The sequence below is a fragment of the Lycorma delicatula genome, chromosome 12, assembly GCF_047948215.1.
Source record: "Lycorma delicatula isolate Av1 chromosome 12, ASM4794821v1, whole genome shotgun sequence".
Classification (NCBI taxonomy): Eukaryota; Metazoa; Arthropoda; class Insecta; order Hemiptera; family Fulgoridae; genus Lycorma; species Lycorma delicatula.
Window position 1 is genome coordinate 52,639,401 of NC_134466.1, and position 12,940 is coordinate 52,652,340.

General features: G+C 31.1%; 1 protein-coding gene across 2 annotated transcripts in view; it reads right to left on the reverse strand.

Annotated features, from left to right (window-relative positions):
- LOC142333185 (glycerophosphodiester phosphodiesterase 1) overlaps positions 1 to 12,940 on the reverse strand; it is a 51,915-nt gene that overhangs the window by 18,250 nt on the left and 20,725 nt on the right. For both annotated transcript variants that reach the window (XM_075380142.1, XM_075380141.1), the window contains exon 5: positions 8,418 to 8,644. In XM_075380142.1, the coding sequence (XP_075236257.1) occupies positions 8,418 to 8,644 (227 nt within the window). The remainder of the gene's footprint in view (positions 1 to 8,417; positions 8,645 to 12,940) is intronic.

Consider the following 12,940-nt stretch of genomic DNA (forward strand, 5'->3'; position numbering starts at 1 on the left):
GCATTTTACACAGACTATGTGCATTTATTCTTGAGAGTTATTTTAAACCGCAATCGTTTTTAACGGGCCACAAGACTTTGATGTAGCTTCAAATGAAGGCCATTCAAATGTTTATTATAACAAAATTACTGTTAGTTGCAAAATTATTTATAATTTCTTTCTTTCTTAAAATTTAATAGTTTTTTTCATATATTTGTTTCTATGTTTTTTTTTCAAAATGGATTGCATAACTTTTTGCTCATCCTGAATTATATATTATTTATGTGAAAATAAGTAAAAATCAATATAATAAATTTGTTTACACTTTATTGAAGCAGACTGTTGTTTGTTGTTAATTATTTTCATTCTTTTTCCTAAGATATCTTCATTTAGACTGTCCTAAAAGATACACTTCAAGGCAGCGGACAATGGTTTAAAATTTAAACAAAAATTAACAAATGAATAAAATGATAAGCAATCATGGTGATAGTGGAAATGGTTTTAATCTATTTTCTTGGAATGTAAAATCTTTACATAATAAAGTTAATTTTTGGAATCTATTACTGAACCATTAGATATAGACATCTTGATCATATGTGAACACTTGCTTTCTTAAGGTGATGTTTATTGTTGTATTCCTGATGGTTTTGTTTTAGGATGCTCTTTTTGTTGGATTGAAGAGTACTATGATTTGTGATCGCACTTTCAATTCTTTTGTAGAGATTGACATTGTTGAGCAGTTTTTAGTGAGATGTGTACTGTAGGGCTGTTAGACTTGAATATAACTGTTGTATACAGAACTCCTGATGGCAGCATTGATATTTTTTGTGATACGATTGAAAAGGTTTTGGATGTCTTGAACAGAAATCAAAAAATTACTGTTGCTGATGACTTTAATGTGTTTCCTATAACTAATGATCATAATTTTAATATAGTCAATGACACATTTTACTTCATTGGTTTTTTTTTTTGTTAATTTGAGTGCTACTAGATTGAGCCGATGTTTGAATAATTAATTTGTTAATTATAATATGGATATATGTAAATCTACAATTATTGATTCCAGTTTTTCTGATCGTGTTTGTTACTAAAAGTAAATTTAACTAAAAGTTTCAGCGAGTCAGCTGAAAAATCATTTCAATCTATAACAAGTAAGAGTATGTATAACCTTTTTATTTCTGTTTTAAACATTGACTGGGATTTTTGTTATGATCTGAATGCTAAATACAATCTTTTCCACCAGAGGGTAAACCATGCGTCTGAATGTTCTTTCCCTTTAAATGGTAGAAAGGTAATATTCAATTGAGAAGTAAATCAAATAACTTACAAAACGTTATGTGGATTCTAATAAGTTAAAAAAAGGGACAACCAGAATTTAGCTAAGTTTTCTGATAAACTGACTTGTGATCACTTTAATCAATTTTTTGTTGACTTACCTGGAAAACTCGCTTCTTATTTACCACGTAATACTGAAAAGTATTTTAATTTTAAACGAACAAGTTGTGGCACCGAGTCTTCCTTTTCCTTAAATCTATTGGAGATTACAGAATTAAATTTAATTAATTTCTTAAAGAATAGTAATCGCCTGGATCTTTATTTGTTAAAAAGTATGTTGATTAAATATATAGTTCTAGTTATTTCAAAACATTTAATGTTTTTAATGAATCAATTACATTCTCAGTTTTCCTGATGTATTGAAAATGGCAATTATTCTGCCCTTGTTGATCGCTCAAATTACCCACCCATTTCAATTTTGCCAATTTTTGGAAAATTTTTGATAGGCCTTAAAACTAGAATGGTTTTTTATTTTGAAAATAACCATTTTTCTTAGACTGTGTTTCGCTTCTGGTAGAACTTAAGTACTAGTGATGCTATTTTGAGCTTTATCAATTAAGACTATTATTTTGAGGAACAATTATTTTTATACATTATTTTGAGGAACATCTTTTCAATAAGGTAACATTTTTTAATCTCAGTAAAGCTAATGTTAATGGAAGATTTGATAATTAAATATCATTCTGAAAAATCTGTTCCTCAATAAAAATACTAAATTCTGTACAGCATTACTACATATCTGCATATTAGACTGACAGAAATTTATTCTAATTAAAAACAATTCTGAATTGCACATTTTCTGGAGAAAAAAAATTACAAAAATTTTGTGGAATGTAACTGAAGTATATTGTAACGATTTTACCGATAAAACCCCAGTTAAGAATATAGTTTTGCTTTTCTTCAAATATCTTGTTTTTACATTTATACAAGAGAGATTTGGTTTGTTTTTGTACCTAAGTTACACTATTATTTTGCAATTAGAACGATTAATTATGAATCAATTAATAAAGTTGCAGTCAGTAAAATAATTGTTAAAACTACTTATAAGCTAATAGCTGCATTTAACAAAATCCTTCTAATAAGAGAACATTTTTTCAGACTAGTAAAATTTTGTAAATGAATAGTTTCATTGAATTAAAAAAGCACAATAAAAACTTCATAGAGAAATACAGGTAATCAATATAATATGAGGGTTATTTTTTTTTCAAGGTCCGATTGGTCACAAAATTAGAACCAGTGAAAATAAAAAATTTTTTATTTGTAACAAGTACTTATATAGTTACACTATTTCTCTACATAGTCGCCACTCCGATTTAGACATCTGTCGTAGCGTGGTACCAACTTTCCAATACCCTCATCATAGAACAGAGCCGCCTGTGTTTTCAGCCATGTTTCTACGCTGGTTTGCAGCTCGATGTCTGTGCCAAAATGTTGTCCTCCTAGCCAACATTTCATGTGAGCAAATAGGTAAAAATCGGATGGAGCAAAGTCCATGCTGTATGGTGGGTGATCAAACACTTCCCAATGAAAACGCTGCAGGAGCTTCTTTGTTACAGCTGCAGTGTGCGGCCGAGCATTGTCATGGAGAAAGACAATGCCTGATGACAACATTCCTCTCCACTTATTCTGAATTGTCCTTCATAGACGTTGAAGAGTCACGCAGTATGAGTCTGCAGTGATGGTCGTGCCGCATTCCATGAATTCCACAAAGAAAACTCCAGAACACAGTAGCCATATGCTTTCTGTTGGAGAAGGTTCGCTTGAACTTCTATGGTTAACTGGGAGAATGAGAATGCATCCAATATTTGGATTATTCTTTTGTTTCTTCAGTTTTGAAATGGACCTGTATCTCGTCCCCGGTGACAATTTTGTTCAAAAAATCTTCTCCTTCATTGTGGTAGCACTGGAAAAACGTTAGGCGTACATTCTCATTGTTTTGTGATGGTTGGACAGCATCTTGGGAACCCATCTCGCACGCAGTTTGCGGTATTGAAGTTTCTCACTCACAATAGTGTAGAGAGCTGACCTTGAAATTTCAGGAAACGAATCGCTCAATAGAGAAATTGTGAACCGACGATTTTCGAATGCCTCATATACTCGCTTCCTTCCCTGACCACCTGCATCATGATCATCTACACGTCCTGCTTTAAAGTTCCTGCACCATTGTCGCACTTTGCTGTCACTCATTGAAGTTTCACCGTACACATTACTTATTTGTCGATGAATTTCAGCTGCATTACACCACTTAGCCTGAAGAAATCAAATTACCGCACGCACTTCACACTTGGCGGGAGATGCTATTGTTGTAGGCATGTTTACGTGCTAGCTACGTGTTCAGAATGAAACGAAGTGACGTGGCATGATTGAAGGCTACACTAGAGACGCTGCACAACACATATGCGCAAAGATTCATCCGATGTTTGCACGGGTTTTTATTTGACGAACGATTGGACCTTGAAAAAAAAAATAACCCTCGTAATATGAGTATGATTAAAAAAAGTATTATTCCATTTCAAATGTAATACTACTATTGAAACATAGTATGTTTTCATCAAATCTGTATTAAGTATTCATCCATAGAGCTTTATCCTGAAATATCCATATATATATCCATAGAGCTTTATAGGGCTTTATCCTGAAATTCTTATTCATACTTAAAAAATAACAATAAATGAATATATAATTATTCAACTACAACAACCTTTTATCTTTCCCCATATATTTATAACCAATCACTCATTTAAGCAATTCCAGATTAAGATATTACTGGTGTCATCTCTATCTATTTATTAAGTAAGCAAATGCAAGCATGCCAGCCAGTTGCAATCAAGAACATGCAGGAATATTCAAATAATGAAACACAGACATCAGTTAACAAATAAATTTACTTAATTTTTTTAATTTATTATGTTACCTTATTAATCTTAATAAAAAATATCTGTTAACATATAATTTCTAACCTAATCTAAAAATCTTTACATTAATCTTAACAATGATTATATAAATGGAAAAAATGATAAAAAAATTTGCACAAAAAGGAATTTAAAAAAAAAAATTGCGCAGCTTTATCTGATTGGTTCACTGAAAGATGACTAGTAATGTATTCTTATGGTAAGCCCGATTTGGAGTCACTGAATTTAATACATTTTTAGAAATTTTCATAAAAAAATTGTTTTATTTTGCTCTAATTAATTACAAAAAACTAATTCTTGAAATAATCTAAATCTAAAAACGTCTGTTAAAATTGACAGTGAAATTGAATAGCATCAATAAAATAACAGTTTTTCATTTACAGAAAATGTTTCTCATACAACCTTGTGATAATAAAAAGAAATGAAAATTAAAATAGAAATGTATTCAAATACTATGTTATACTACAAAAAAAAAACGAGGTAAGAGCTATCAAACATCTGAAATATTTGTATCAAATTAGAATATGTATATATTGCATAAAATTGAAAAATAAATCTGATTTTACTAATATAAATGTTAAAACAATAGAAATAAAATGAATATACAAAAAGCTAATTTTAGTTCTAAAAAGATGTCGTGACTTTTTAAAAAGTAAAAAACTATATAAAAAGCTCTTCATTTTATGATATAGTGAGTAATAGTGGTCATATAGAATACAATATGCCGCCTTGATAATGAAATAGACTGAAAACAACATATCAACAGATTTGAACCAAAAGTGATACGTGCCAGATCATATGAATCCATGTAACCTGGCAGGAATACTTATACGAGAGGGTATTTACAAATAACTGGAAAATGTATCTGCTGCATAATCTAGATATAATTGTGAATTTCAGTGTTAGATTAGCAAGCTTACAGTATTTTGTGACAGTCTACCGAGTAGTATTGCTCGGTATTGTTTGTAAGGCATTCCATGATAGTATTACTTGGTGCTTGTTAAATGTATACTGAGATAACTGTAATGGGTGATCATAAAGAGCAGAGAGTCTGCATTAAGTTTTATTTCTTCTTAGGAAACATGACTGCTGAAATAGTATTAATGCTTCAAAATACTTTTAAAGAGGAAACTTTTAAATAAAACACAGGTCTACTAGTGATTTTTGCCTTTTAAACGAAGGAAAAGTCACTTGAAAAGAATGACTAAGATCTGACCAACCTTCCACACTAGAATGACAAGTCTTGAAAAAATTTGTACTACAAATTACAAAGATCATATCAAACAATCAAAAGAAATTTCTGAATTGACTTGTTTATCTTACAGTTCTTACCCACAAATTTTAACACATGATTTGAACATGAAACCGCTGCTATACAATTTATGCTTAGATTGCTCTCAGAAGATCAAAAAACAGTTGTGTTAATGTGTGCCATGATTTGAAGGACCAATTTCAAAATCATCTAGACTTTCTTTCTAAACCTGAATGGTGGTGAGAGTACGTGATATGGTTATGACGAAAAAATAAACAGGCCAATCAATAGAAATCAGGAACTTCACAGAGACAAAAAAAACCTGGCAAATTTGATCAAATGTGAAGAAAGGTTGATTTACTTTATTTTTATGTAAATGAGATTGTTCACAGAAAACTTGTTCCTCCTGAACAAATGCAAATCAGCATTTCTATCAGGATGTGTTGAGAAGATTGTGCGAATGTGGGATGAAAATGCTGAACGATGTGGAAGAGTGGTGGTGATTGGTTTCTGTATCATGCAATGCCCCCATTCATATCGCTCCCCCCTATCAAATAGATTTTGTTGAAAGACAAGATGACTATTGTCTCTCACTGTTCCTGCTTGGCTGATCTTGTTCCATGTGACTTTTTCTTATTTCTGCATATGAAAAAATACTTGAAGCATTTTTGTACCACACGGACAAAATTAGATATAAATTGCAACAAGCCTTGGATAACATTCTTCTTAAGGGAATTCCACAAAGTCTCCAGCAATGGGAAAACCACTGAGACAAGTGCATTCAATCACATGGAAAGTACTTTGAAAAATATTAAAGTTTTAATAAGAAAAATTATTAATACAATGAATAATATGAATCAAAACACACTTAATAACATCTTGTAAGTTACTAAAATCAAACAACAAACAAAATAAAGTTAAGGATATCAAGGTGTCTAGACAATTGTGAAAGAATGCATTAATATACATGGCAACAATGGTTCCAAATGATACTAATGAATAAATCAAACGTAAGATTCAAAACTGCACAATATACATGATCTTGAAAATTAGGAACGTAAAATGTATAAGTCTATAATCATTGGGAGATCTAGTATACATAAATTATTTATTGGACAATAAATATTATCCAGTTTTTAAAAAACCTTTACATTCATTTTAAAAAATACAAATATAAATTAAATTATAACAATTTTATTCAATCTTTCAAATATATTGCACATGCAAAAAAAATAAACCACGTTAAAGAAAGAAGAATCTTTTCAAAAATAAAAAATATATAAAATAAAAATGGTAATTTTCCATTATAACAGTAGCACTCCAATTTTTTTTCTATATTTACTTTTTTATTTTTAAATTTTTAGCCTCATAATCTAAAATTACCTCGCTGTCAAGTTTATCAATATTTACAAATTTATTTTTTTATTACTTTTACCATGAAGTTATTACCTCATAAAGCTTAAAATACTGAACAGTTAATTTAAATTACTAACAAATTAGTACCATGGACCATATTTTGGACAAATAAATTTATTAAACATAATTATCAGCAAATGTACTTATAAGTAATGGATAAACACTACAAAAAAGCTAAAATTAAAAATAATTGTACATAAAATGAAAACTCATAATAAAAACCACATGCTATGAGTCATACAGAGAGCACACACACTGAATATAAGTGAATAGCTTTAGTTAAAGAATCAAACAATCATAGTTTTATAAAATAATAAAACTAAAACAGGAACAAAATAAAAACAAATAACTTGTCAAATATTTACAGTATTGGGAAAGAATGTAAATAAAACAAAAAAGAAAAGGAATCACTGGGAAAGGAGAGTACAGCGGTGACAAAAGTCTATGAACATATACAGTTTACTCATTTAAAGTAATAAAAGGATAAACACAACATGAAAACAAAAACTAAACAGAATTAAACAATTACTAAAATCTTACATTCATTTTCAAAGGCCAGAAATAATTTTTTTTTTGCTGTTTGTGGGACGAAAAACGCCTGGGCGTTATCATCGCCCGACCAGAAATAATGAATGGGAACTATATTCATTTTTAAACCAATCTTATTGTCAAGTAATTAATATGAATTCTACAATGAATAGTGATTCAAACATTTTTCTTACTATACCATTTTTCTGATATTCACTAAATTAGATTAAATGTTATTAAGAACGGGATGCCTGGTTTTACACAGTAGGGGCACTTCAGACAATAGTTTGACTATTTTTGTGATCTCTCTATAGGAAATATAATCTTTGGACAATTATTCAGGCATAAGGGTCACAAACCATAATGTACTTTAATAAAGCACTGCCCAGTCAGCTATTAAAAGGCATGACATGATAGATCAAACTAGAGCAACAGCTGACCCAATTCCCACAGTACTCATCCAAGGGAAAAAAAAGGTTAAGGAAAGGCAAATGGAACAAACAAACCACAGACAACTGTTGCTGACTGAACCTGTTCCTTTTTGTGGGAGATGATCACAGATGATGAAGTATAACAATGATTAACTTTAAACATTCAACTTCTATCTTATAAGATCTGATATCGGTATGATGTTCAATATCCAGAATAAATGCCAAGCAATCCAGAAAGATATATAATATTACAGCTTCTACAAAGGTAAAAAGGAATTTCCAATAAGAAGCACGTTTGTCACAAGAAGCCACTTAAAATCCATAATATGGATCTCCCACTATTCATCTGTTTAGCGAGTAGGCTTTATTTACTTCAAAATAATCATTCTTTTAACCTTTAATTTTCCCATAATTATTATATTACAATCCAATGAGGTAATTTGTTTTCAGCCCACAGTTGTTACATAAATATAATTTAAATATTTTTAAACAAAAAGAGTGGAAGTGGTACTATAGTAATGGTAAAATTATCAAGATGTGTGGTGTTTTTTTTTTTTTACTTACGATGATACAGCATCTTTATGAATTAAAACAGCAGATAGTCCAACAATATAATAAATAATATTGTTAAACAACCATGTTGAGATAATGTCAAAAATAACAGCTCCAGAGTGCATAAATATTGATGAGTAACGTTTTTCTACTCTTTGAAATGGATTATATGTTTTTTGAGAGAAATAATATGGTCTCCATGCCATAGAACAGACTATCTTTGGATTACTTCTACGAATCTGTAAAAAAAATAAAAAATAAATAAAAATAATAATAAAGGAATGTAATCGAAACAAAATTACAAAGAAAACTTAATAATTTTATAAAAACCATCTATAAGCTTTTTAAGCTGTCAACAACAAAAGATAACCACAAAACAGTATAGGTAAATTATTATTTCTAGAAGAATATAATCACTTGGAATGAAGTATGGGAATTAAATTAATATCCTGAGATAAAATCCTAATTCATAATATAACATCTTTAGTTTTACATTTCAAAAAGTTTGAGATAGATCAAGAAGACCTCACCTCACTTTTTATCTACAATATTTTTATTGGTATATTTCCAGCAGAAAAAGTTCATCAGCTGATTAGAAAATTATTTTATAAAACAGACATTAATTGTCTGGGAATTTAACTTTTTAACAACGTAAAAATTTCAAATAAATTTAATATTCTTTAATAACTATTTGCATAATTAGTAAATAAATTACTTTGCCAACAAAAGCAAAGTGAAAATCCACTTTATTGTTCGTTTATTGATTGATTATTCCTTCTGTAATTTTACCAAAAATTTTGAAATTTTTACATCTATAACTTCATTAGAAGTTGTATACTGTATACTAAATTTAATAAACATTTTTTTTTCAAGTTTTTTTTACTTAAATAATTCACATCATCATAAAATACAATAATTTGTAATCCAAAATTCCCAAATTACATTTCTAGTTAAAAAATATAAAATTAAGTTTCTCTAAACTTAAAAGGTTTGTTTTCTTTTGTAAATAACAAAAAACTTCTTATTCTTTATAACGTTACAGTAAAGGGGAAAAAATAGCAATTCTTTCCTCAACTTAAAAGTTTTATTTACATTCTGGTGTAAATGAAGCAATCTTGATTCTAATTTTAATTTATAGAGGAAGTTCCCCTGGTACTCCTACTGTAATAGTTTCTACATAACTTAAGAGGCAGATTATTTAAAATAAAAATTATACTGCTGTTAAAGATGATTTGAAGATAATTTTTATTTTTGTTATTCACTGATGCTTAGCTTACTGGATTTTTAAAGTATGTTATATGGTCTGTCCATTCTATGTTCAAAATACATGGTGGGCTAAAAGTTAGTTTCCCCGCATGCAGATTCAAATTCCCTAACATTCAGTAATAGGTTGGAAATTTTGGTTTTGCAGTTGTAGTAATCAGCTGGTATAACCATTCAATTGTTTGATTCATTTTTGTATCTCTGTTGAAAGTGATGGTATCTATCAAAACATCTTTTAAAAAGTTTATCAAACAAGAATGAGTTTTATGCTTTAGTATTATTAAAAAAATAATAAAGATATTGCTGCCATACATGAAAAATTCTGTGCAAGATTTCCTAGTTCTTCATTACCAATCTACCAACAATTGTGTAAACTGAGTTCAAAATATTAAATTACAGGGAGATGCTCCAAACAGGTTAGCCTTGAACATTTTAGACTTTAGAAAACAAACAACCTATTACAGACTTTGGTAAACATCAACATATTGTGGAGTCCTATACCTATTATAGCGTAAATGTTCTATTATCTTTAGAACACCCAAACATCAACCAGCAAAGCACAGTTAGACTGGTGTACCCAGAAAGAGTCTATGAAAGATTCCAAAGAAAGTTTATGAGTTTATAAGCAAAGGTTACTTCATACAATTTTTGAAGATAATTTTGACAAAAGCGTAGAAATTGTAGCTGCCATCTTGTAGTTTCATTCACCTACTACTAACATTTCAAAAATTGTTGACTCACACCTTCTTATTTTCTATCAGTCATTATTGATATGGAGTTAAGTATACCTGCTGTGTCAATGTATCAATATGCGGTGACTGCATTTTTAACAGTAGAAAAAGGGAACGTTAGTGACATTCATTGTTGTCTAAAACCCATTTATAGGTATGAAACTGTCGAATGAAGCAATGCGAGAGGTAGGCAATAAAATTGTGTGCATCAGAAGCTGGTTGACAGTTTCTGTGAGTGATAAGATGCATCAAAAGGAAGTGAATGAATCGATTCAAAACGTCTATCATACCACACAATAATGCACTGCCACCCAGATAGGCATATCAAAAGAACGAGAACATTATTACAAACTGGGCTACAATAAAATTTGTTTATCTTGGTGCCATGCAAACTCACAGAAAAACATACTACAACAAAAGAAATGTTGTGAACAGCTTCTGAAATTATTACTATGATGAATTAGATGATTTCCTTTTCAAGACTGGGACGAGAAATAAAAACTTGGATCCATCATTATAACCCAGAAGAAAAACTGCAGAGGATGGGATACTACCATTATAAAAAATACATCAACATATACCCTTTCTGAAAACAATTCTCTTAGCAATAATCTGAGATTCTAAATAAATTGACTGACTAACTACCTAGAAGCCAGGTTGATTGTAAAATCTGTGCGATACACAAATATCTTAACAACACTATGGGAGATGTGTGCGTCATATTTAGCAATCCATGGAGTCAGCAATTCTGCAACACGATAATGTGTGGCCACATACGAGGTGCTACCCAAAGGTTTGGGGAATTTGAATTTCACGCGCGAACCATTGCTGGTACCACCTGCTGCCGCTAGATGTGGCTAACAGTACTCTTTTTTTCAGTGTTCCAATAGCTGTGATGGTGAGACGCTGCATTGTTGACTTTCGTGCGGTTATGTAACGTTGTGTTTTACTGCTTCGGCGAAGTTGTAAATGGCAGATTTTAAAGAGCAAAGAACCTACATCAAATTTTGCTTCATGCTTAAAAAAACTGGTGCAGAAACCCATCGCATGTTTGTGGAAGCATTTGGTGACAATGCTATGAGTAAAAGTAAAACTTTTGTCGTACAAACAATTCAAAGATGGATGAACGACAGTTGATGTCGATGAGCATTCAGGAAGACCATCAACAAGTGCAACACCGGAAAATATCGCAAAAGTGTGAGAGGCTATTGTTGCAGGTCGTAGACAAACAATCCATGATGTTTGTGCAATCGTACAAATGTCATGTGGGTCTGTGCAATGCATCTTGTCACACAATTTGAACATGAGACGCATTGCTGCAAAATTCATACCGAGACTCTTGAACAGCAATCAGATACAAAATTCCGTAGCTGTCTGTAGTGAATTGAAAAATTCAGCAAGAAATGATCCTAACTTCATTTCCAACATCATAACCGGTGATGAGACATGGGTGTACGGGTATGACCCTGAAACAAAGCAGCAGTCGTCGCAGTGGAAGTCGCCAAGTTCACTGTGACCAAAAAAAGCACGCCAAGTTCGCAGCAATGTGAAGTCCATGATGATTGTTTTTTCCGACATCAAAGGCATTATCCATAAGGAATTTGTTCCTCTTGGTCAAACTGTCAATGGGATGTTCTATTGTGAAGTTTTGAAGCGGTTACGTGAAAGCATTAGGCGGAAATGTTCAGACCTGTGGAATAACAACAGCTGGGTTCTGCACCATGACAATGTGCCCGCATACACATCACTAGCCGTTCTGAATTTCTTGGCTTCCAAAAAGACGGTAGCAATTCCCCACCCACCCTATTCGCCTGACCTTGCCCTATGCAGCTTTTTTTTCTTTCCGAAAATAAAATTTCAATTGAAAGGCCGTCGTTTTAACACAATTGAGGAGATTCAGGAAGAAACGCAGAACGTGCTTCGAACATTTACATCTGTAGACTTCCAGGGATGCATGGAATCATGGGAAAAACGCTGGGATCACTATATCAATGCCCAAGGGGATTACCTTGAAGGAGACAGTGGAAATTATAAGTTATGGTAAGCTATTTTATTTTTATGGTAAAATTCCCCGATCTTTTGGGTAGCAACTCGTATATCATGTGCAACCGCCAAGAGTCTTGTGAAGTTGAAATCTTAACCTATTCCACATCCTACAAATCGACAAGATTTGACTCCTTACTATCTTACATCTTTCTGCAATTTTTAAAGAGATATATTAAGGACAATCATTTCATCACAGATAAACTGAAGGATGATGGGAAATTGTGGACCAAGGAAAGAAGCCCAACATTCTTCAATTCTGGTTCATTACTGGAAGGAATGTGCAACAGTAAATGGTGAATATGTGAAAAAATAAATACAAGATTTTGTATTAAATAGAATATATGTATTTTATGGTATATGTGTTTCATTTGATCTTTTTCATTTGCGAGTTATGTGCAACTGTGCATTATATTTCAAACACCTCTTGTATTTTTATATTAGTATAAGGAGAAAAAAAAAATGTATGTGTCCCGCGAGTTGGGACATACTCTCCAG